The sequence below is a fragment of the Mustela erminea genome, chromosome 5 (assembly GCF_009829155.1).
Source record: "Mustela erminea isolate mMusErm1 chromosome 5, mMusErm1.Pri, whole genome shotgun sequence".
Taxonomy (NCBI): Eukaryota; Metazoa; Chordata; class Mammalia; order Carnivora; family Mustelidae; genus Mustela; species Mustela erminea.
In genome coordinates this window covers 44,661,701-44,686,921 of record NC_045618.1, presented here as the reverse complement: position 1 = coordinate 44,686,921, position 25,221 = coordinate 44,661,701, and the positions used below count along the sequence as shown (strand labels likewise).

The following is a 25,221-nucleotide window of genomic DNA, read 5'->3' as shown; positions in this document are numbered from 1 at the left end:
GGAACAGGCTACATGAGACTCTTTTCCCATAGGCTCCAGAATAAGTTGGGAAGAAAAAAAAAATCAGAGGGGGCGCCTGAGTGGCTCAGTTGGTTAAACGTCTCTTGATTTCAGCCTAAGGTCATGAACTCAGGGTCTTGAGATTGAGCCCTATATCTGGCTCTGTGCTGGATGTAGAGCCTGCTTAAGATTCTCTCTTTCCCTCTCTCTTTGCCTCTCCTCCCCATCTCTCTCCCACCCTAAAAAAAAAAAAAAAGAGAGAGAGAGAGAGAGAGAAGGAAGGGAGGGAAGAAGAGAGGGAAGGAGGAAAGGAAGGAAGAAAGGAAGGGAAGGAGAAAAGGTAGAAAGAAAGACTGAAAAGAGAGAAGTCCTCCAAAGAACCCAAGCTTTTTTGTGGCTAGTAGAAAAACCCATTCATTCAATATCTGTTGTATACCTGGTACTTTCCAAGCACGTATCAGACACGAATACAATGAGTGAATAAGATGGACAGTGTGCCCTGGTAGAGTTTTTGGTCTGGAGGACTAAGAGAAAAGGGAAAACTGGGGAGGCCATGAAGGAAAGGGTCTGAGAGGCCTAATCTACCTGGGGCAGGGGTAGAGGGGTTCTGTCCTCCCCACTGGATTTGAGTCTCCTGCGAAGTCAAGGGTTCTCAGGAGTCGTCCATCCCCTGTGAGCGGCTTTTCTTCCACTGCAGCTGCATATCGTCCACTATAACTCAGACCTGTACCCCAACGCCAGCAGCGCCAGTAACAAGTCAGAGGGCCTCGCCGTCCTAGCTGTTCTCATAGAGGTAAGATGTTTAAAGGGATTTTATGTGAAATTTGAAGCCAGGAGGATATCAGACTCAGCATTTGGTCCATGAATTCCTGTCTGTTGGATGTGTATGGCCCACTCTCGTTGGCCGTGTCTTGCCTCTAGAGATGGAGGTATTCCCCCATGGGGTACATTCTCTTTTGGCCTAGAGGCGGCACTTTCTGTAGCTGGGCAGCGGAAATGGGCATGTCCTTTGCAACACTGGAAAAAATGAGCCCTCGTTCCTAGCCCTGTTGCATAAAGCTCAAAATAGCCCATTGGATAGGACCTGAGTGTAGGGGTTGGGGTTGGGGATCATGCAATGCTGCCTCATCAGGTATCTGAATCCCTTACACAACTCCTGATATCCAAGTTCCATTCTTTACATGGACCCTGGAGTGAACTACTTCCTTAGTTCCAGAAAATGGGAATGTTTCCTGATTTGCTTGCATGTTTCACCCTAATAAGACAACATGTACCTCATTTCTCAACATGCTTGCTTGCCTGACTTGGCTTGTGTGAACTCAAGCTCCCTTAAGTTCTGGTTAGAGAACATGCTAGTTGTGGCTTTCCGGCTCACAGCCCGATGATCAGGAGCGCAAGCCACATTCCTTGCCCTGGGACACACAGGCCCCAGTGCCTTGAGTGCTCAGCACCTTGGATCCTGAGAAGCAAGAGGACAGGACCATCACCCCAAATCCCTAACAGCCCAGGGATCCTTCATAATTGTCCTGGTAAAGTACATCCTCCTGAGAGGATCTTGGCAATGGGAACTATATGCCAAGCTGAGCCCGTCCCTGAGCGGCAATCGAACCAGGCTCAGCCAACAGAATTATACTAGTTCAGCCTGCCCTATCTCTGTTGCAGATAGGCTCCTTCAATCCGTCTTATGACAAGATCTTCAAGCACCTTCAAGATGTAAGATACAAAGGTAAGGGGTCTTTGGATGCATATTTGCCCTCTGTTGGAGAAGGAGGGAGTCACTCCCATGTGACCTGAAGAAAAATGAATGCAGCGAGCAGGTTCATATTCTAGGTTTGGTCATAGGTGCAGCAGCACCTTGGCCGTGGGGAGAAAGGCTGACACCATTTCTCCACCATGTCTCTACAGGCCAAGAGGTGCTCATTCCAGGTTTCAGCATTGAAGAGCTGCTCCCTGAGAGGCCCGATGAGTACTACCGCTACAAAGGGTCCCTGACCACACCCCCTTGCCACCCCACAGTGCTCTGGACAGTTTTCCGGAACGCTGTGCAAATTTCCCAGGAGCAGGTAACTGCGTGCCCTTCTGAGTCACAGACCACGTGGTACCTTGGTCCCTGCCATCACCCAGATCATCATCAATAACTTGGTTTCCTCACTTAGAGCTTCATTGACAGCTATGCCAAACCTCTGCAAATATCACAGGCACCTGGCAGCATGGCAGAAAGGACAGGCTGAGTTGCAGAGTGGAGTTATTGAGTCAAGCTAGGAAAATGAACCTGGGTACACAGTTCCTTACAAAAGAGTTATTAAGCTGCATTTCCTAACATTTCCCTCAGTGGCTGGATGGTGTTTCCTCTGTGGCAGGAGAGAGCACAGTTCCTTTATAGGGCGGAACAAAGACGGAGCCAGTTAGATGGTTTAACAAACCAGAAGGCTGGGGTTGCAGGAGTAAGTAAGCGACAGTCTCTGCCCTCAGGAATCTCAAAGTCTAGTGCAAAACTCGGGGCACAGAGTCCTCAGCAATCATCTCTGACCCTCTCATTTTACAGGTGATGAAAGTGAGGGGTAAACAGATGAGGGAGCTTGTGGGATCGCCCACTGATTGGCCACAAAGCTAAGCCCCAAAGGCAGACCGGAGTTTCTGGTCACTGTCCATCCCTCTGCTCCCCAGAAATTCATCAAGAAGAAAACTGGCTGTCCCGGAGACACGGCCCAGACAGTGCCACACATGGGCCCCTGGTGCCCCCGCCCCCCTGGCCCTCTCCCTGAGTCCAGGAAGGCACTCTCTGTTGCTCCTTCTTTTTTACTATGAGCTACTGATCTGAGTAATGTAGATAAATGGCAACAGGTAGGCGGACAGGAATAAAGATGTGATGAATCAAGAGATGAAATGTTCAGGGAAACGGTAATACCCTAACCTAGAAACTGCCTTGGAAACTGATTATATAATCTATGTGGGTGTATGAAAATTCTGTGGAACCAGTCATCAGAGGGCCTGTGAAACTCTTGCCTCCTTCTTTTTGTTCCTTTAGATGAGACCATCAGAATAAGCGTTAGGTCCCTCCAATTTAGAGCTGGGTTCCAAATTGGGCCCATGAGAGGAACACTATTTCTGTGGGAGGTTGAGGAGTCCCTCTGCCACTCAGCAGCTAATAGCGCTAACCTTCCTCCAAGCATTGGGAGGAGAGGAAAGACCAGCTCACCCAGTGCCCAGTCAACCATACCTGCTGGCGAGGGGCACGGTTCTCTGGCTTTCTAATGTGCCTCCTGCCAAGCCCCAGAGCTCTCTTCACCATTGAGGTCAGGCAAGAGAGCATCACTCTGCCCACGGGGTATGTTTCTGCTGCTCCTCTTGCAGCTGCTGGCTTTGGAGACTGCTCTGTACTACACATACGTGGATGACCCATCCCCCAGAGAAATGGTCAACAACTTCCGGCGGGTCCAGGAGTTTGAGGAGAGGCAGGTGTACATCTCTTTCCGACAAGGTGAGAAGATGCGGTGTGTGTGTGGGGATTGTGGTGCCGAGACACCCATCTTATATGATGTTGGGTGGCTACCCTCCGGCTTTGTCACCGATGCCCTTAGGAATTGGGCTAAGAGCACTCTGGCTACCAAGGGAATGAGAGTGTGTAAGAAGCTACTGTGTGTGGGTTTACTGAGGCTGCCCTTCTGCTCTTGACTTCCCTGAGCCTTTGTGGGAAACACTAGCCAGAGATTCTAGGTGTCTGGACCAGAGCCCTCATTAAATCTGGAGTCTCCCACAGATGGGGACGAGAGGATGCTCTGGAGGACCTCTCTGCTCTGGAGAACTACCCTTCTTTTAAGACACATGATAGGACTGTTTTCATGAGACCAAACTCCTGACTTCTTACCCTAGGCTTTCTTGGCATTAAGGCCCATCTCTAGCCTGGCTGGGTGACTCATAGCACCGCCAGCATCACCAATGTCCGGGAAGGTCCTTTGTAAGGATTCACAGAGGGGCATAATCCACGTTTGCAGCCACAGCAGCTCACAGCCTAATATAGCAGGACCCGTCAGGCAAGAAAGTGTCTGCGTTCACTGCCCTTTGGTCTCATCTCCTTAAGCACAGGCACACAGGAGCTATACTGAATGAAGCGTGAAGTTTGGTTTAGTCCTAATACTATGAAAGCTCAGTTCTTCTTTTACATCTGTAACCCTAACTCCCCAGAAGGACATTGAACATCTTTATCTGTTCAGTATCTGTGTCGATACTTTTGGAAGCCAGGGGGTCCAGGGAAATAGGTAAGAGAACACTGTTGGGACCCACACTCTTCTTTGAAGCTCTAAGTTCATTTTCTCACTGTAGATTCTTGAGCCACTCTCGAAAAGGGAACCGCAAGTGGTCAGAAGCGGGGGTAGGTCTGTGGAAGTTCCACTTTATCCTTGTACATCACTTGTCACTGAACTGGGCCAGGTGACCACATCTAAACATGACCCCATTGACTCACCTGTCAGCTCTCACCAGGTCTCCTCTGGTGTACCTCTTTTGTTGTTGTTCCTTTCTTATTGTGTGAGATTATAATTACCTCTGACTAAGCTTAGTTAAACATAGGAAGATTGTATTTCGAAGCCCTTGCCAAAAAGCTTTAGAAATGTGCCCTTCTGAACGGACCCATACCTATGGTCGGAATTAGATTCTTCTGTCAGTTACAGAATCGAGAACTGCCCAAGAATTTATCTTTTGTGCTCTCCTCTCCAGATGCCACTGGTTAAGGTAATTTCTCTCTTTTCCTCAGTTTCCTGGTCTGAAAACTGAATCCATGAACAATGACCCTTCCTAAAAATCAAGAATCTATATGATGATAACTGTCAACTTCTTTTCTAGGAAATGCTTCAAATGTACAGAATTATCCCTTCACGATCTTTTAGATATAAATTTCTCTTTTCCTGTTCTTCAAAATGGAATATGTAGTAGTCAAGGGTTAAATGGAAAACACTTCAACTCTTAGATAAAATAAAAACATAAAAACTCTACCTGGAGATAAAGGACTGGCCGACATATATAAGGTAGAATTTTGTTTGTGATTCAAAGATTGTAATCAGATCTCCTCTCTGGGCTGGTCTGTACAAGCCACTGGGGATACACTGGGTGTTCCCCCTCCTATTGTCAAAAGACCTACGTTCAAGGCCTCTGTTTATTTCCTCCTGGCTATATGATATAAGCCAATCATGTCCCTTCTTGGGGGCTTGGTTTCTTCAGCCATAAAATGATAGGCTGGGCTAGGTGAGTTAACATCCTTTTAGTACTAACATGTTATATGATTCTAAGTGGACACTAACAACTGCTCATCCTCACTTTACATTGCAGGGACAGTGTTTGAGGACAGTTACAGAGGATCAGAAGAAACCATGCAGGAACTTGAGAATGACATCCCAAAGTAACCTCCTCTTATAATAATGGATTGTGGCACTGGGAATAATTAGCCATCTTCTTAGACCGTCTCAGGTCTAAGCTGGCGCTCATGGAGGGGGCAGTGTGGTCAGGCCTGTAGCAGAGCTATTTCAGTAGACTCTCCTAGTCTAGCTGCGGAGCTTGAGGGGCCTCTCAACAGAAGCGTGGAGACTGACTCCAAGCTAAGGACATCAGGATCAAAGCCCAAATGCAGCTTTGCCACTGCCTTTCCTGAATGGTTCACCCAGAAATGTTGTTTCATGGAGCCCAGGCTGGGCCCAGCTCTCCCCTTGGAGTGAGACACCACGGCAGTCAAAGGCAAACCTGTTCATTTGGAGGCTGATTATAGAAACTTGGCCAGAAATGTCCCCTCCTGCTCACTTCTCAAAGACACAGGCAGCTAACAGGGCTGTTTCCCAAGGAGCAATTGCGGGGTGGGCAGCCCCAAAGGAGTGAAGACCCAAATCTCACCCCTCAGGGGGCACCTGCATTCATGAGGGGCCTCTCACACCAACTTGGAGGGGCCTCAGACTGTAACATGCCATTTCAGGTTTATGGGATGAGCCCGTTTGTCAGTGTGGACCTTGAGCAATTCAGACTCAAGTATTTATACACTCTTCCACTGAGGCATGCTTGTAATTAGGGTCTGATTTATTCAGGGTTTTCTCTGGAAGTTAGTAGGAACTACAGAGTTGGATTTTTTTTTTTAAGATTTTATTTATTTATTTGACAGAGAGAGAGAGAGATCACAAGTAGGCAGAGAGGCAGGCAGAGAGAGAGGAGGAAGCAGGCTCCCTGCTGAGCAGAGAGCCCGATGTGGGGCTCAAACCCAGGACCCTGGGATCATGATCTGAGCTGAAGGCAGGCTTAACCCACTGAGCCACCCAGGCACCCCCAGAGTTGGACTGTTTTGCTAGGAGAAAAGTAATGTCAAGGAAATCCTCTAGGAGAAAAAGTGCAAGGACTTTGAGATTAGGCTCTGAGGGTTAGCCAAATTGTAACAATTAGGAATGAATCATTTAGCTTGACCATGCTTTTTCCTCAACTGTGCTTAGAAAAGGCATAAAGAACTTGTCCTTAATTCTGTCCTTAAGAGGTAGTAGCCTGTCCTTCGGCCATCAAAAGGAATGAAATCTTGCCATTTCATTGCCATTTGCAACAACATGGATGGAACTAAAGAGTATTTTGCTAAGAGAAATAATTCAGAGAAAGACAAACACGATATGATTTCACTCATATGTGGAGTTTAAGAAACAAACTAGTTGAACATAGGGGAAGGGAAGGAAAAATAAAATAAGATAAAAATAGAAAAGGATGCAAACTGTAAGAGACTTAACTATAGGAAACAAACGGAGGGTTGATGGAGAGGAGGTGGGTGGGTGACGGGGTAGTTGGAGGATGAGCACTAAGAAGGGCACATGATGGAATGAGCACTGGGTGTTCTATGCAACTGATGAGTCACTAGATTCTATCCCTGGAAGTAATACTATACTATATGTTAACTAAACTGAATTTAAATAAAACATTTCTAAAAATAATAACTAAAATGCTGAAAAAAGAAAAATAAAGAAGTAGTCTGTCCTTAAGGACAGACTTTAGTCTGTACTATGATTTGGCCCTAGTGCAGGGATTCTCAACCTTGGAGCTACTGACCTTTTGGACTGGATTATTCTCAGTGGGGGGCTGTACATTGTATGATGTACATTGTGTACATAATATACATTACTGTGGCATCAGCAGAATCCCTAGCCTCTCCCCTCCAGATGCCCATAATATACCCCCAATTCTGACTGCCAAAAATGCCTCCAGACATTGCCAATGTCTCCAGGGCAGGAGAGGCATAATTGAGAACCACTGCTCAGGGATTCCACAGAGCCTTTGCTAGGCTCCGACTGATTCTTTTTCCCCCATTCATATCACAGGATTCTGGAGTTTTCTATCAAATGCCCTGGTCTTTATTACAGCATGACATTTTCTTTTTTTAAATTGCCTTTTAAAAGATTATTTATTTACTTGTTTGAGAGAGAGAAGAGAGCACAAGCCAGGGAGGAGCAGAGGGACAGGGACAAGCAGACTCTGTGCTAAGTACGGAGCCCCACACGGGGCTCAGTCCCATGACCCAGAGATCATGACCAGAGCTAAAATCATATTTGGACACTCAACCAACTGAGCTACCCAGGTACCCCTACAGCATGACCTTTTCAGTCTGGTGATGGTTACCCCTGAAACCAAAAGGTTGTTGGGTTATTAAGGAGAACAACCAAACTCAAGAAAAACCCTGTTCCCCATCTTCCTTTAGAATTTGAATATACCTTCTTTTTATACAATTGGGTACACCCAAGGCTAAGAGAAGTGGATGGCAGAGAACTATCCACCCTAAGGAGAGCCATACAAACCACTTTATCAGGGGTCCAGAGGCCTCTGAGGAAGCGACTTGCTTTATAATTTCCTTATCATTTTTCTCCTTTGCTTTTTTACCATTTTTCCCCCCTCATATGTGTTGTTTCTTGTTTCTTTTGGTTAAAATGCCCACTCTTTGTGGAGAGGTGAAACTCACGTGAGGCACTTTTTTTTTTTTTTTAACTCTTAGAGAGTGCCTCTTCCAAGGGGCACAAATAGAAGGCTTGAGCTAATGAGAGGACACAAGACTCATTGTCCTCAAGGAGGGATCCCAGAGAGGGGAACACATCTGTGAGCAGACTGGACCTCACAGAAGTCCGATCCCTCTGGGAGATGGCAGAGGAAGATTTACAGACCAGGGGCCCGATTCTTGGTTCCTTGAGTTGACCTCTTCCTAGCTAAACATACCAGTCCTGAGTCCTGATGGTGATGGGTCATAAAGGAAGAGCCTAGCAAACCAAAATGTTCATGTTACCTAGCCCTATTTTTAATATGCCAGGGCAAGGGAAACTTGAGAGACAAGGGGAAGCCAGAGAGTTTCTATAATCATGTCTGTAGTGGGCTTGCTCTGAGCAACAGCATGTCACCGCTGCAGAGCCCAGAGCCAGAAGAGGCACACTTAGGAGCACTGGGCAGCAGACGGCGGGGCGGGGGTTGGCTTTCACCCATGGTACTTATGCGGATAACACAATGAGAAGCTGCTTGATGCTGCAGGACCTGGGTAGTTTTATAAAACCTTTACAAAAGAGGAAAGAAATCTTAGAAAGCTAAGATGGCTAATTATCTACATTCTGAGACTAGAATGTATGCTTTTTGGTTACTAACGTTATGTTTCTGAAAGTTCCTATTTCTAAATAAAATCTATTAGATGGAAGGTATCGTCAAGTCTACCAAGGTATCCAAATGAAAGACCGGAGGAGTTTCCACCTTCAACTTCTCCTGGATATGGGGGGTGAATAGTCGGGAGCAACCATCAAATGTGCCAACAAGTCCCTAGTCCCTTCATCTAGTGCAGTATAATAGGTCATGTGTTTCCAGAACACGCCCCAAGTCAGGCACTCTGGGGAACAGAAAACCCCAGCATGGATGTTCTCTGGCGCCTAAGCAAGCCTCTGGCACAGAGCAGACCAGGCAGGAAGTCAGCAAGCCGGACCCTCTTGGCGAGGTGGCCCCGGCTGTCTTCCTAGCACTTCCCGCCCAGCCCCTGTGCATGCCCTGTAGTGCCTCCCTTAGCATAGCACTGCTTTCACCTGTGCACACTCAATTCCCTGTGCCTGGGATGCCCCTCACCTCTTCCACCTGAAAAATCCTTTCAAGACCCAACTCTATTAATAACATTCCAGAAATCTTCCCTGTTTCCCTGAAGGTGCCTTAGAGTTTCCTTCAATGCAAATGGAATAACTCGTTCATCTCTGTGACTGTTCTCAGCCTATCACAGGGTCATGACTTAGTGCCATGCAGAAAACTAGAGTAAGTATGTCTAGATTATCCACACACACTACCAGCCCCCTAAGGACAGGGATGGTTGGCATCTTATTCTTGTGGCAGACATTGTGCCTGGTGCTCAGGATGAGTTTGAAAGAATGTAAACCCTACCACTCCCCACTCCGGCTGCCTGCCTCTCTCCTCCCCAGGGTCTTCTCTGGAGAATGATTTGAATGTAAGCCTGGCCAGCTGGCTCATTTTAGTTGTAGGTCTCATTTTGCTTTGTTTTCAGTTTGCCAGCAGCATTCAAATCAATCCATTTGCCTAAGAAACATTAAAGATCAGAGCTTAGCTATCAAGTTTTAAAGTCCTGGGAGAGAGTTGCTGAGGGAAGTTGTGAAGCCTTTTTTCTGTTGCTCTGGCCTGAAAGGAATAAAAGGTGCCAGTCCTGGCAACTACCATTCCTTCGGCACAGATAGCCTGAGCCTGGCCAAGAAAGGGACCTGAGAGTACTAAGCATTAGTACCTAAGCTCAGTAATCCACGCCTGCTGCTCCAGGATTTAGGCTCCTCAGAGCAATGTGGCTTTCTGTCCTGGGCCTGCAATCCTGCATTCTGGAAGGCAAAGCCCGAACCAGCTCCCTCATGTAATGGGGCGGTATCGCTTTGGCATATTTATTTGTAGAAATTACTTCTTTTTGGGTTCCCTAGTGTCAATAAGAAAAGCTCCCCAGTGAGGTATGTTCTCCAAAGACAGTTCTGTCCTGTGGTCACGGGGGGCAGCTTCCCTGCTTTTCCTACCAAAGCCTCATCCAAAGATGGGACTAGCATCTCAGTTACTTCAGTCCCCAACTTGTATTAAACAGAATAATGAGAGTTTTTATCATCCAAAAGGGGATTTTATGTATTTAAATTATCAAATCCCTGCTAAACCAAAACTCCACTTGTATCTTTTATAAGACTGGAGACAGCTAAAGGCATACACATATACATAAGATATAAATATACATATGTGTGACTATATAAGACATCACAACAAAACAATCCATACTTGAAAATCATATTTAGAAAGGAAAAGGATTATTTTCTGTTTGAATAAACAGAACTGCAAATGGACCTAAAAAATGCCAGGATTGTTCCAGGAGGGGCAAGCTGTATAAGTGGGGTGCTTGTTCCTTCCGCTCGGCTGTTCTGTGGGTGCACATGAGGCTTCAGAAGACCGCAGAAGCAGCTAACTGGCATCCTTGAGTCCAGCCAGACAGCAGTGGAAGCAGTAACTTCTGAGCCAGCCAGAACAGGTAGCAAGGCTCCTGTGGCAAGCAGCTTTTCTGTCTTCTCCGGGGGTGTGCCTTCCTGGAAGAGGCCTGTGATAATCAAGGTCTTCTGTATCTGCGCAGCTTCCTTCTTTGTCAGACTGCCCTGTCTTTGTTCGCCCTGGCTCGTACGGGAGCGCCTGATGGACTGCAGGGAGCTCTCCCACATCTGTGGGCCATGCAGCCCTTATCACCCAGCTCAGAAGCCCCTTCACTGTGTTCTCATGCAGTAGCTCTTGTGGGCCATTGCAGTCAATCAGCCTGTCTCGGTCTCTCCTGTCTCAGTTTCTTCAGTGGAAACTACTTGTCTTATTTGCTGATTAGAAACAAACCATTGCTTGTTTAATCTGCAGATGAATGTCCCTGGCTGTGTGTCCCTCCCTCCGTCCTCCTTGTGGCCTATGCTCTTTCTACAACATCCCCAAGGCTTGGCTGTGATGCAGGCTTAGGCTTCTCTCTCGGGGCTCTACTTCTTCAGTTGCCCCACCATCTATCCCTGTGCTCCCCGAGGTCTCCCTGACTTTCCCTCTCCTGTTAGTTAGTAGACTGGGACCCAAGCCTTGTGCACTGCATCGCTGTCTGCAGGACAGTCCTGCTTCCTTGATGGTTGGTGCTGTCTCAGTTGACACGGGGCAGCATCCCAACATCCTCCTGCCCTGGGCTTCTTTAGGGGGAGAATTCTGATGAGGTGATACCCTCATTGCCACTCCTCTTCCCTGTTCTTCCTTTGCTCAGTCAAGCTGCTTTGTTTTTGCAGCACCAAAGTCTTAGCTGACAAGCATCTGTCCCAGGCTCTGGGGCTTTCCTTGTCTTTGTGGCTGCCTGCTCATTTCATTATTTCCATAGAGAGGCAACTTAGACCCTCACAAGTAGTCATCCATGAGCCAGGAACTCTGCTTAGAGCCCTGGATTAAATTAGGCTGCTGTTTATAGCGCCTAATACAGCCAAGGGCAGTCAGATTTCCCTCCAGATGAGCCACCAACCTGGGCCATGGGCTCTTGGGAAAAGTCCCATTCCTGCGGCCTTGCTTCTGTAGACTTGGCTCTGCCCCCAAGCTCCCTGCGGGTAGCGCCTCCAGCCTGAAGTGCGGCTTCTTAGCTGTATGGGGGGGTCTGTGTGGCTCTCTGGATGTTTGAGGTGACTGTGAAACTGACAACTTTAGAAACTGTCCAGGTTGGATGGCTTAGCCAAGTGGTTAGGCTTACTAGTGGTCTTATGTGGCGAGAACTAGTTTGGTACCACCAGCATCTGGAGCTTTAGGAACAAAGAACAAAAGAGTATTTCATCAAAAGGCTTGGAAAAGAAACCACAACGAGTTGCGGGGTTTTGGTGGTTGTTTTTAAAATCTTAGAAGCCTTGGTTGTCTCTAGGTACCTTAAAAAACCCCAAAATACCAAATTACAGTGTGCAGAGGCCACAGGCTATGCAGAGAACCCAGCATATGCTATGCAAACACCCGACACTCTCCCCAGGGGAGACTCCCATCCTGAGTGTCTCCCTAAGCCACACACTGGTCCTTGTGTTCAGGTTACAAGAAGAGGCCTGGGGCAGGGAATCAGGCCACGGGAGCCACTCTCTCTACCACTTGGGAGGCCATGGGCTGCTGATGGTGGCCAGCAAGAGCCAAGAGAACAGGCCACCCTGTACTCTGTGGATAGCTCCTCTCCACAGCTGCTCCGCTTATCCTTACAATAGCCTGGGGCCCCCTGGGGAAGCCAGACCAGAGACTCCTCGTGCCAGCCTTGAGTGAGGGAGTCTGCACACTCCATATGAGATTGTGGAAGTGGACAGTAGGGAAAGGACACAGGACTGATGGCTCCAGAGGACCCAACTAGACTCTGGTCATGCAGCAGGAAAGGAGGGTGAGCATAAATCTCATTCCCAAATCTTGGGTCTGGTTCCCCAAGGGGTCAGGTACCCCCAGGTGTGAGTCCCTAGCCCTCTGCTGGTGTCTCACAACTGGTCAGGGCTCTCCCAGGGTCTGAGTCATCATAGTGGGCTCTGTGGGCACAGGCTCACTGGAGTGTCAGGCTGGGTGGCCACTATCTGCACAACCCTGGCTTCCAGCAGAACTGCACCCACACTACACAGGCACATACGTGCTAGAAGTTTCTACTGACGTCAGAAAACCACCAGACAAGAGGGAATGTGTAAGAGAGACTTTCTTTAGTTGGAGGACCTGCCTGGAAGAATAGGAAGTAGTTCTAAGAACCTGGAAGAAGTATGCTGGGGTTACCCAGGGGGAGCCTCATGACTGGGCTCCTCTGTCTTACTCAAGAAGATAGGCTTACCAGTGACCTTCCCCCAATGAGGTCCCTAGGAGGCTGACTATGGGATTTTACCTCAGATATCTGGGCACTAGCTCAGCCCCACTGAGGACTCCTTACTCATCCCAACAATAACTCTCTGAGAGAAACACAATCGTCTGGTTCCACAAAGCAGAGAAGGGAGGCGGATATTGGGGAAGGGTTTCTCCAGCTTTCCCCATGGGGCCAAAGCAAAACCAGAACCAAATATGACCACAAGACTGGATAGGGAGGAGGCAAAAGTCTAGTGACAGGCTCCAACTAAGCCCTGCCAGGCCCAGCCAGCCAGAACCTGGCCGGTTCCTTACCGATGAAGAGGGGTAGGGATCCGAGAGGCACTTAATAGCCTGCCCAAGTGGACTCTGATCCTTACCCTTCCTCAGCTTCTACTTTAGTCATGCTGTACTAAAAACTGAAGTCTTGCCCTAGCAAAGAGACTGCTGTGATAAAGAAGAACTGGAGATGGAGATCACAGTGTGAATTCCCAAGGTGTGCAATTCCTTCTGTACCATCAGGCACCTGAGTTGAGAGTGAAATACTCCTAGAAAGTCTACATAAGCCCTGTACTTCCAACCAAACAAAAGGGGGGGCTTCGCTCAACACACTGGGCAAATTCACCATGGTTTGACTTGGTTAATTTTCAACCTTTTCCTCTCCCTTTGAAGTGCAAGACCTTACGTATGCAGGACTGAGTCTGGGTATGTGGCCTGCCGGCCTTGCATGCTGCGGCTGGGTGATTGCTATGATTCTTGGTGTGATTTGGGCCTGTGATATTTCCAAGCCCATCCTCCCTGCTTCTCTCTGCTCTTGCTCCGGCTACGGGCCCTTTTCCTTGCTGTGGGTCCTACCTTCAAATCACTCAATGATTCAAAGATGAAATACCAATCAAATGCTTCCATAATGAAAGACCTAATCACTCTACAGCATGTGTACATTCAATGACCCGAAACAACACCTCTGTTGGCCATGCTGGGAAGCCATTGCCTAAGAACAGGACTACGCCCAGTGTGGAGGTTGGGTGACTGCTTAGGCGATCTTGGCAATGGGCTCCTGGTTGTTTTGGACTACTTAGGACTGTGCAGTGGAGCTTGGGAGCAAAGTCAATAGAGACTTCCCAGTGGGCCTTAACTCCAGCAGGCCAAGACAGAGTAAGTTCTCATTCTGTAACCTAGGATTTCTCCAAGTGTGGTCCAAGTACGTAGTTTATGAACCACGTACGTCAGCATCAGCTACAGCTGTTTCATAAAAATGCAGATTCCTGGGCTCTGTTCTAGACTGTATCAGTCTTTGATGCTCAGGCTCAAAAAAATCATCTTCAGATGATCCTGGTGCAAGTTTGCAAACCCTTGCTGAGGTATCACTACAGTCTGAAAATGGCTCTAAGTACTTCAGCCAGTTCTACGAAGCCAAAGAGCAGAACCTGAGAACAGAAATGGGGAAATTACATCCTTCTGTGGCAGGTTCCACAGCTGTCACTTGACTTCACATCCAAGTGCCATGGGATGAGATGAACACGGCGGGGGGCGGGGGGGTAAAGTAATGCCTGTTCACTGCCTCTTCCCCAGGCATCATCCTTTCAGTGGTCCTGGCTGGCGTTCTGGGCATCTGTGTTGTCCTGGCAGTGTCCATTTGGCTTTTCAGAAGAAAGAAGAGGTGAGCTGGTTTGGGTTCAAAATGGGAGCTGGGTAGCTTATTTGTCCACAAGGACTGATCTGTCTGGGAAGGCAGTCTGCAGAATGAATAGCCCCCATCACCTGTACCAACGCTGATCCTAGGAGTGCTCTCTCCCAAACACCATCGCCTCCAGCCTCCTTTGCACGAGACCCTGGGCCATTAGGCTTAGAGGTAGAGATGTGCCTGTGGCTGTGGCTAACACCTGAAGACAAGTCTCTTGATTTGGGGGTGGGGAGGTCCCATTTGCCTGAACACAAGCAGCAAGGCTGTCCTCTTTCTAACATCTTTATATCTGTTTTTTGTTTTTGTTTTTTTCTTTTTGCCTCTGAATCCAAAAAGGAAAATGAAGGGAAATTTGATGTATCACTCCCATTAGCTATTAATGCCCATTGCTCATGTTTTTATTGATGTTTTGTTTTTCTAAAACCATTTTATTTTTCTGGGGTGTATAAAAAATAGTTTCCAGGAATCCTGTTATAGAATCAAAGGTTTAAAGTTGGGGTGGTAATGAGGCCTTCTTCAAAATGCAGGTCTATTATCATCAGTTGTTATAAAAGAACAGTTGGAAAATGACCGGGTTCCTTTTCGGTTAATGCTTTATTTTGGGGTCATTCCTCCCAAGACCGACAGAACAGGGGAAGGGTTCTCATGAGAGGAATCTGACCCCATACCTAAGTCAGGCTGCTCTCTGCTTATCTCTTCTCTTTAACTGAGACTCGTGTGTTCTTCTTGTTCCAGTAGCAAAAAAAGTGACAACAAAGGAGTCATTTACAAACCAGCCATCAAGAAGGAGACTGAAGCCCATGCCTGAGGCCCCAGAAATTTCAGGCACATCCAAGGAAGGACTTTGCTTTGGACACTACATACTGTGGCTCCCTAAACTTTGAAATACCTAAGGGTTCTCTGAAGCCCAACCCACAAATGCCCCAGACCCATGGGGGGTCTGTAGGTGGGTGCCCTGCCATCCTGATGCCACAGCCACTGCCAGGACGATCTGTGGATGGGAAGAACTCGCTAAAGAGGCAGGAGCTCTGAGCTTTCTGCTTCATCTGTGTGAGACCATTAAGTTGTTTAGATTCTGGGGGGTATAAACCAAGTCACCCACTGGGCCTGTGATTGGTCAGAAAACATTTTCATCCAGGGATTCCCTTTAGTGTGGTTTCAAGGATCTTAGAAATTCTGCTTCTTGTCCAAGTTTTCAGACCAGAAGTATACCCTTTGCTTAGATTTTGCTTCTGAGACTCAGTTTCTTTCCTCAGGGAAGGGAGGGGGGGGGTTGTTGTCTTCCTCTGATTCCTTCTGCTGTGACAAAACTTATGGTCTGACCTTACAACTGGGAGGAAGAATGATACAGGAAGGTTCAAGGTATCAGAGACAAAAAGAAAACAAAAGATATTCTTTGAAACACAGTAGAGGCATATCCAAAGTCCTGTCCTTTGGATCAAAAGCACTGAATGGACTCGAGATAGAGAGACTGAGAAGACACATAAGGTCTGGAGGAACTCACTTTGGAGTCAAAACTGGAGTCAGAAGTTGTCTGTCAAGTCACAAGCATGAGGACAACAGAATATTAAGCCCAAGCCCAACCTCCTGTCAGCAGCGCAATTATGCTTTGTACTTTACAGACTTGATAAATGATCAGGCTATTCCTTGAAAAGCATTGTTGCTTTCTCTATCCTAGAGTAGACATGAGTTCTGAGATGACCCAAACCGCTTTTGAATCTAGAGGGAATAGGCAGAAGTATAATGACTGAAGAGCTTTGTCTGTGGCCCAGATTTCATTTCGGCCACTTCTGTGGTGTCCCTACTGCCAATGTGGAATCGAGACGTCCCTACTTCCCTGACTTGGAGGATGTTGAGTCACAGCTTGCTTGAAATCTGTTTCAAGATATGAAAGCAGGAAGTTATCTGTGCAGGGTGGGGACATCATGGTATTTAGGGACCAATAACAACGGAATGCTACAAAGATACTTCATGGTCTTCTACCTGAGTCACAGTTTCTGTGAAGGCTTAACTCTTTCATTGATGCAAGGGCCCCGTGAAGACCAGTTAGTTCCATGACTGAGGAGGAGCCTCCACTACCAACTTCCAACCTCTCTCATGGCCAGCACTTTGCAGTTCATGGAGAACTTTCTGATTCCTGGTCTCATTTTGACAGCACGGAATGTCCTATCAAAGCACAAGTTTCTTTATAACATATTTTTCCTTCTACTCCTCCCTCTCACTCTGAGAACAGTCTTCTCCCTTCTCTACCATCATGACTTTTTATAGCGGTGGCAAGCCCCCCAAGGCTTTGTAGTGAGTTTGCTAAACCGAGTTACAGAAGGCCTAATGAACACTCAGACGTGTGTGTGCACGAGGTCTTTGACAGCCTGGGAGTCTGGGTGGCATCCTCACCTTGCCTTTAGCATGCCTGATGCTGACCAAATGACAGCAGGGAGAAGCCTCATGACAGAGCGACCTGAATTAGATGATGCTTCCTTGGACTTGGCCCAAAGTTGCCCATCAGAAACCAACATAAATTACTCCAGAGCCCTGGGACTATCTACCTTTTATGGGCAATTCTTGCAAGAGAACAAAGAGATCATTGTACCTGATGCAACGGCTATTCATAAGAAGGGAGACTAACTAGGCCATGAAAACAGTGGCATTTTCTCCTGCCCTGTGGCCAAGATAAAGCAAAGCCAGGGAGGCAGACAGAAAGCTCCAAGAATCAACACTGTCAGCTTCCTTGCTAATCATTATGGGGCTCCTAGGGTCCAAGCTTAGGACGTGGGAAGCCTTTGCTCAGCTTCTCACTCATTCCACTGACATCAGTCACCACTGAAGGAAACCAGCACTGTGGTGTGTGAATTTCCTGTCTCACTCAAATCCCCTGGAGGGCCCAGGTGCTGTACTGGGTGCACTACAGGTAGAGATCACAAAGACAAGGCCCGTGTGGGAAAAGGACAGGGAAGGCTCTGGTTTCTTTGTTTCTTACTAATGGGACAGCTTGAGTCTTTTTGTTCTGTTTCTTTAGGATCATTTGATAAAAATAGTAAAAACTTACACCTATTTCCTTAATAGATATCCTAGGATTTTGCTGCATTGACTATTAATCCCATTTCAAGTTCAGACCTTAAGTTCTTCTCCCCTTCACTAAACTCTCTGAAGGCCACCACTGGGAAGCACTGGGGTCTGCAGCACTCCTCTGTCCCTGTGCCTTGGATGGACCATAGGCCACTGTGATGATGGTCTCTTTAGCACTTCTATATTTATTGTAAGAATGATTGTAATAAAGACATAAACTGTAAATATGAGAAATTATAAATAAAATGTTTTTCACAACAGACTGTTTTTTTGGGAGGTGAGGTTAAAGCATTGTTGTTGGCAAAGCACTTTGTAGTTCCTGGTCTATGGTGACAGGTAACTGATTAGAGCAAGTAATGTCATTTGTCTATAATGTCTTAGAACCTGGCTCCAAAGGAAAACACACTGATGGACTTAATCATTTTATTGAGGATGGAGGCCTATGGAGTATTCAGCTCTGGGGTCACATAATTGCTTAGTAAGCAGAGCTGGGAAGTCTAGAATAATCAGGGAAAGGCTCAGAGAGAAGGGGTTATCTAAGCTGGGCCTCAGAAGAAGTCAGATTTGAACAGGATAGAAAGGGGGGGCATTCCTAACAAGGGGGCATTAATATAAAAAATGGTCTCTCTACTTCACTAGGTATTGCATTTAGTAGGTTGAAGCCTCTCCTGGTTGCCTGTAACCTATTTTGGATTTTTTTTTTTTTCTCCAAAACATGCTACCATCTTCCGTAGAATTTTGTAAATCCAAATCCAGATTTCACCTTCTGGTTTGGTAAAAAGGCAATCCTGTGGCGGTTACAAATAGGTACCGTCATTGTTTGTTTACTTAGGAAAGCTTCCAATTTTCAGTTCAGTTGCCCAAGGATGGAAACAGATGCACTGTCCAAAGGTAATTTTGCTCCAGCAGATGATAAAGCAGTGGGCCCAGCTTCAGAACAGAAACATTATAAACCCTCCAGGTTCTGACAGTCTCTTCAGTGAGGACGCAGTATTTTTCAGCTCACCCCCTTTAGCATCCTTCAGAGGTGAAGACAGGTGGAGCGAGGCACCCCCAGAGTGACTTTCATTCCTTTACACCTGCTCCCATAGCCCTGGGGCTGGGGCGGCGGCGGGTGAGTCTGGACTGAGCAACAGAAGTCTTCTCCCTCTCCTCTCTCCATAGCCTTGCTCCCCATTCCTTGAACTCGAGATTCTTTGGGGTTGATGACCAGGGACATGTGGTGGCAAGAGCCATGGACTGGCGGGGGAGACTCAAGTCTTTCTTCAGGTTGGCCATTACCCTCCTCATGTGAATCAAGCTATATGGACAATCTAGAGCATACAGTTCAATAGGATATATAATGATACAACGCGAGACATGTGAAAATTTAAAGGTATGGTAGGTAGCCACACACCCCAAAAAGGAAAGAATAATAGTGACATCAATTTTAGTAATATTTTATAAAGCCCAGTAGATCCAAAATACTATCATTTCAACATGTAATCAATATTTTGAGATGAGATCGTTTCATTCCTTTTTCTGTAGTAAGTCTCTGAAACCTAGTGTGTATTTTACATTAACAGCACTGCATGATTCAGATGCTAAATTTTCTTTAAAAATATTTGATCTATAAGAAGACATCCAGATGGCCAACAGACACATGAAAAAGTGCTCCATATCACTCAGCATCAGGGAAATACAAATCAAAACCACAATGAGATACCACCTCACACCAGTCAGAATGGCTAAAATCAACAAGTCAGGAAATGACAGATACTGGCGAGAATGTGGAGAAAGGGGAACCCTCCTACACTGTTGGTGGGAATGCAAACTGTTGCAACCACTCTGGAAAACAGCATGGAGGTTCCTCAAAATGTTGAAAATAGAACTGCCCTATGACCCAGCAATTGCACTACTGGGTATTTACCCTAAAGATATAAACCTAGTGATCCGAAGGGGCACGTGCACCCGAATGTTTATACCAGCAATGTCCACAATAGCCAAACTATGGAAAGAACCTAGATGTCCATCAACAGATGAATGGATCAAGAAGATGTGGTATATATACACAATGGAATACTATGCAGCCATCAAAAGAAATGAAATCTTGCCATTTGCGACAACATGGATGGAACTAGAGCGTATCATGCTTAGCGAAATAAGTCAAGCGGAGAAAGACAACTATCATATGATCTCCCTGATATGAGGAAGTGGTGATGCAACATGGGGGCTTAAGTGGGTAGGAGAAGAATAAATGAAACAAGATGGGATTGGGAGGGAGACAAACCATAAGTGACTCTTAATCTCACAAAACAAACTGAGGGTTGCTGGGGGATAGGGGCTGGGAGAAGGGGGTGGGGTTATGGACATTGGGGAGGGTATGTGCTTTGGTGAGTGCTGTGAAGTGTGTAAACCTGGCGATTCACAGACCTGTACCCCTGGGGATAAAAATATATGTTTATAAAAAATAAAAAATTAAAAAATATATTTGATCTGTATTTAGAGTTCACAAAATTACAGTGGAAAACGCAGATTCACATGCCCGAGTGGCTCCAAACACACTTAAAAGTTTTCCAAAGCCTGAAGCAATTATCAGCTTTTAAATTTAAATTGATTAAAGTAAAATAAATCAAATGTTTTCTCACTTTCATTAGACACAAGTGCTCAGTAGCCACATGTAGCCAGAGGCCAACACAGCCACTGTGCAGATATGGACTGCTGACCTTCTCCTTCGACATACCCTTCGGTAGGGTTAAACCTAGAGAACCTTCATGCAAAATCCACCTGAGAAGAAATCTTTGGGGACTGAGAGATGGGGGTGAGAGAGAGAGGATGGGGGAATCCAGGTAGGTGGATATGAAGGCTGGAAGAAAAGAACGCAGACAGAAAATCAGGCCAAGGTGAACAGACCAGAAGACCTTAGGCAGAGCTCCCCTTCTCTTTATGCCTTTTCTTGTAGCTCTATGGGGGTTCCCCAGCCCTCCTTGCCCTGGCTTTGTCTCTTGGCCATGTCCTGGGGTCCCGGTGCTCAGTAGTGACTCGATCGAGAGCATTCTGGTGCCTTTGCAGGAGCATGAGCTAAAGGCATGAGGGTGCCTGGTTAACTTATTGGGGGACCTCGCTGCAGGACCCTGGCCCAGTGGCCAGGTTCTGACTGTCTCCCTAACACCTCTTCCCTGATATCCTCAGAGTCCAAACATTCCTGCTTTGTCTCCACTCTTCTGGAGCTAGGTGGCTGGAAGGGAGCAAATGCCTGAAACCTGAGTGTCTCTTGAACTGTCAACTGGGCTTAGTCCCTCAGTTTGGAAGGAGTTGCAAGTTGCCTCCCATCAGGGTGAGGGGAAAAGTTTTGAGACAAGAGGAAAGGAGATCTCTGTGGCTGCCAGCTGAGCTGCAGCGGGCACCTGGCGTCCATTCCACACCACATACAGCCTGGCAGACGTGCATGAACTACTCTGGGGCTCTGGCTCAGACTCAACTATGACAGGGTAGGGGAGAAGGTGTGAAGCCCAGACAGTGCTGGAAAGGAGGGGCCCTATGCTCTACCTGTGCCCTCTCATTTCAGAATGATTGGGCAGGGATAAGGACCTAAGTGCTTTGTGATACAGAATTATTCACCATAAAAACAAATTATTATGACCAGGTCAGCATAATGTTATGACTGCAGGTCAATCAGGGATTCAGTAAGCCTCCCACTTGTATGTTCTAGACTGCACCTTCACTCCATTATCCCACAACCCAGGGAAAGAGGAAACATTGCCTTTTTTTTTTTTTTTTTAAAGATTTTATTTATTTATTTGACAGAGAGAGATCACAAGTAGGCAGAGAGGCAGGCAGAGAAAGAGAGAGGAGGAAACAGGCTCCCTGCTGAGCAGAGAGCCCGATGCGGGACTCGATCCCAGGACCCTGAGATCATGACCTGAGCCGAAGGCAGAGGCTCAACCCACTGAGCCACCCAGGTGCCCAAACATTGCCTTTTTAAGTGGGAAACCAAACAAGGGCTCTTGCCCAGGGCTAAGTGAAGGTCACACAGCTCCTGTAGCTCACTGATCCTCAGTGACAGGATGGGGTCTGCCCTTTGCAGCTCCAGTGACATGGAAACATCATAATAGAATTTACCGTGCTTATCTCAATCATGCCACCACCTCATGAAGCCCCAAAGGCTAAAGAGACACTCAAGGCATTGTGCCCCTGATTTCTAGAAAGTCAACAACAACCTCCTGTCTCCAATCTGCCTGGTAATGTTAAACCCTGGCCTCTGTTCAGGAGAAGTCTGACTGAAGATTGTCAACTGCAAGTAGACAAAGGAGTCAGCTCTGCTCCTGGGATGTTATCCTCACCTCTTACTTCAGCAAACCAAATATGTCCCAAGGATACATTCATTGAACTTCTCTGTATTCCTAAGGCTGAACTGGAGAGAAGGAATAAATATATACATGCACATACTCTATAAATCCATTTGTATAAAATTCTAAAAAGTGCAAAATAAGCTGCAGTGATAGAAAGCATACTGGTGGTTGCCTAGGGATGAGGAGGTGGTAGAAGGTGAGGGTACCACAAATTCGCAGGTCAGGTATATGTTCATTAACCTGTTTGTGGTGATGGTTTCCCCACATAGGTCAACGCGGTTCAAATTTTACACCTTAAATACATGTCATTTATCTTATAACAATTATCCCTCAATAAAACTGTAAAAAAAAAAAAAAGAAGAAGAAGAAAAAGAAAACCTCCTATACACAACCAAATGACACCTTGCCCTGTCCTGGCATTTCCTTTGAGAGCTTATCCTCCTGATCCATCTAGAAGAAGTCTGCCAGAACTGGCACCTTCCCTGGGACCCACCCTGGAAGCCCAGGAAGGAGTGTGATGTCTATTCACATGGCCAGCTATGACCTCTTGATACTCTAAGTCAAAGTCATTATTTCTGCTTGAGTTCACTAGTTTCAAATATTAACTTTTAATTACCTGCAATGAAGACAACAAACACAGGGCTATGGGTTCAAGGACAGACTTAGACCTCTATAGGAGCTCTGTGTCAGTAATGAGAGTCTACTGGCTTCTCTGCAAGAGGCAAAGACTCTTCTGGTGAGGCAGGTAACATGACCAGTTAGTTCATCTGCTGAAACTAGTTTCCCAAGATACCTAGACATCCAACAACAGACCTCGTGCATCTTAGTTTCTTTCCCTCCCAAACACCCAACAAATAACCACTTGAAAAGTTTTCCTTAATAAAGTACAATCTTTCTATGGAGAATAAGCATGGTCAGGAACTTATCACTTCCTCTTAGTCACTGGGTGAAATCAGAATTAATCTACTGTGATACTCTGATGTAGTAAGAAATATGTGTTTGGTATTTGCATCTAGTTCCCGGCACAGAGCTCCCAAATGTTGTTTATAATAAGCTCCTTTAAGCCATACCTAAGTTTATGCTAAATGTGATACTTGGAGGATAGGGGGCTGGATGCCATAGGGAACAGCCATGTGATTAGAGGGCTGGAACTTTCAGCCCTACCTCCTGACCTCCAGGAGAAGACTGGGAACTGAGTTCAATAGCCAATAACTTAATCAATCATGCCTATATAACAGGGCCCCCACGGAAACCCTAAACAACGGGGTTTGGAGAGCTTCCAATAAATGGAGGGACTGAGAGGCTGATGCACCCAGAGAGGGCATGGAATCTCTGTGCCCCTTTCTCATACCTTGAACTATGTACCTCTTTACCTGGCTGTTCATCTGTATTCTTTACAATATCCTGTATAATAAACCAGTAAATATAAGTAAATGTTTCCCTGGGTTTTGTGAGCTGTTCTAGCATATCATCAGTCATGGGAACCCACAATTTATAGCTGGTTGGTCAGAAGTAGAGGTGACAACCTGGAACTTGCAATTGGTATCTGAAGTGGGGGCAGTCTTGTGGGATTGAGCCCTTAACTTGCGGAGTCTGTACTAACTTGGGGTAGTGAATGCCAGAAAAGAGTTAAATCTACTATATGTAGAACTTATAGTCAGTATCCACAGAGAACTGAATTGCATGGTGTGGAAAAGCTCACACAACTGGTGTCAGAACAGCATTTTCCTTTATCTCTCTTCTATCATTCAAGGTAACTTCCAGTTGACCTCCTTTCTCATAACTCCTTAGTCAAAAGCAAAAATTTAATGAATAACTACTGTCTGCTGAGCACAGATTAAGTGATGGGGAGTCAAGCCTGATGCAGAGAGTTCCTATATTCAATGATAATTGGTATCACAATCTCACTTGGGGAAGGAAGCAGAAACCACTAACCACAGTATACAGAAGAGCAGCCGGCAAAGAATACTACATGTCTATCAACAGAAGAACGGCTAAACAAACTGTACATCCAAAAGATGGAATGCTTTTCATCAAGAAGTAGCAAATTACTGATATACAAAAATATGGATGAATCTCAGAAAAGTATGTTGGATGAAAGAAGTCAGACACAAAAGAGTACATTTAGTGTTATTACATTTATATAAAGTTCAAAACAAGGAAATTAATCTACGGTGACAGAAGCAGTTGCCTCTGCAGAAGGTGGGGTCGATTGACTAGAACCGAGCACAAGGGACCCAGCTGGGAAAAGGTGGTGTTCTATATCTTGATAGGGTTGGTGGTTACATATGTGTATCCATTTGTCAAAACTCATCCCATGGGGGCTTAAGTGGGTAGTAGAAGAATCAATGAAACAAGATGGGATTGGGAGGGAGACAAACCATAAGTGACTCTTAATCTCACAAAACAAACTGAGGGTTGCTGGGGGGAGGGGGGTTGGGAGAAGGGGGGTGGGGTTATGGACATTGGGGAGGGTATGTGCTTTGGTGAGTGCTGTGAAGTGTGTAAACCTCGTGATTCACAGACCTGTACCCCTGGGGATAAAAATATATGTTTATAAAAAATAAAATATATATATAAAAAAACTCATCCCATGGTATACTTTAAATCTGTCCATTTTATTGTATGCAAATTATTCCTAGATTTATAAAAAAATATGCTGAAGGGTAATAGTGGACAAAGTGACTTGCTTTGAGTCTGATCAGGAACGATTTCACAAAGGGTAACATTTGAGCAGGACCTTGGAGGAGGAATAGGATGCTTTCTTTATGGTTGGAATTAACCAAAGCAAGTATGTGGAAGTATGAAAGTCCACCGTGTGTCATAATAGAGATCTTAGGGATGTGCTTGAGAATGTCTCGAGAGGGAAGATAGGGAACTGTAGGAGGCAGGAAAAAGTGGCTGCGATCAGATTGTGAAAGGCCTTGAACGATGTGCACTTTCTAATAAGGACAACAAAAATCATGGTGCCTAGGGTATAGTTTTATCTGATTATATAAACAACGTACACTCATTAAAAAAAATTAATATAGAGAGCCAAAAGTCCCCCATAATCCCGACTCCCAAAATAAGCATTGTTAACAATTCAGCTTCATCTTTCCAGCCTTTATGTACCTGTGTGTATATTTTAATACTCATTTTTCATCAAATGGGCCAATAGGATACATATTCTAAGCTCTACAAGGGCTAGGAACATGCCTACCTACTTTCACTCTCACATTCTCAATATCTAGCACGGTGTCTGGCCTAAGAAATATTTGGTGAATGAAAGAATGATCTTGCTTTTGTTTTCTA

The 25,221-nt window shown here is 46.0% G+C and overlaps 1 protein-coding gene across 8 annotated transcripts in view; it reads left to right on the top strand.

Annotated features, from left to right (window-relative positions):
• CA12 (carbonic anhydrase 12) overlaps window positions 1-17,858 on the top strand; it is a 55,551-nt gene extending 37,693 nt beyond the window's left edge. The window contains exons 6-13 of one of the 8 annotated variants that reach the window (XM_032342777.1): window positions 698-793; window positions 1,663-1,726; window positions 1,906-2,063; window positions 3,355-3,481; window positions 5,326-5,395; window positions 13,519-13,551; window positions 14,419-14,506; window positions 15,269-15,370. In XM_032342777.1, coding sequence (XP_032198668.1) covers window positions 698-793; window positions 1,663-1,726; window positions 1,906-2,063; window positions 3,355-3,481; window positions 5,326-5,395; window positions 13,519-13,551; window positions 14,419-14,506; window positions 15,269-15,280 — 648 coding nt within the window. In that variant the 3' untranslated portion in view covers window positions 15,281-15,370. Of the gene's footprint in view, window positions 1-697; window positions 794-1,662; window positions 1,727-1,905; window positions 2,064-3,354; window positions 3,482-5,325; window positions 5,396-13,518; window positions 13,552-14,418; window positions 14,507-15,265 lie in introns of all 8 variants that reach the window. The other 7 variants (XM_032342779.1, XM_032342781.1, XM_032342778.1 and 4 more) reach the window with 7 other exon arrangements.
• The last annotated feature ends 7,363 nt before the right edge of the window (window positions 17,859-25,221 follow it).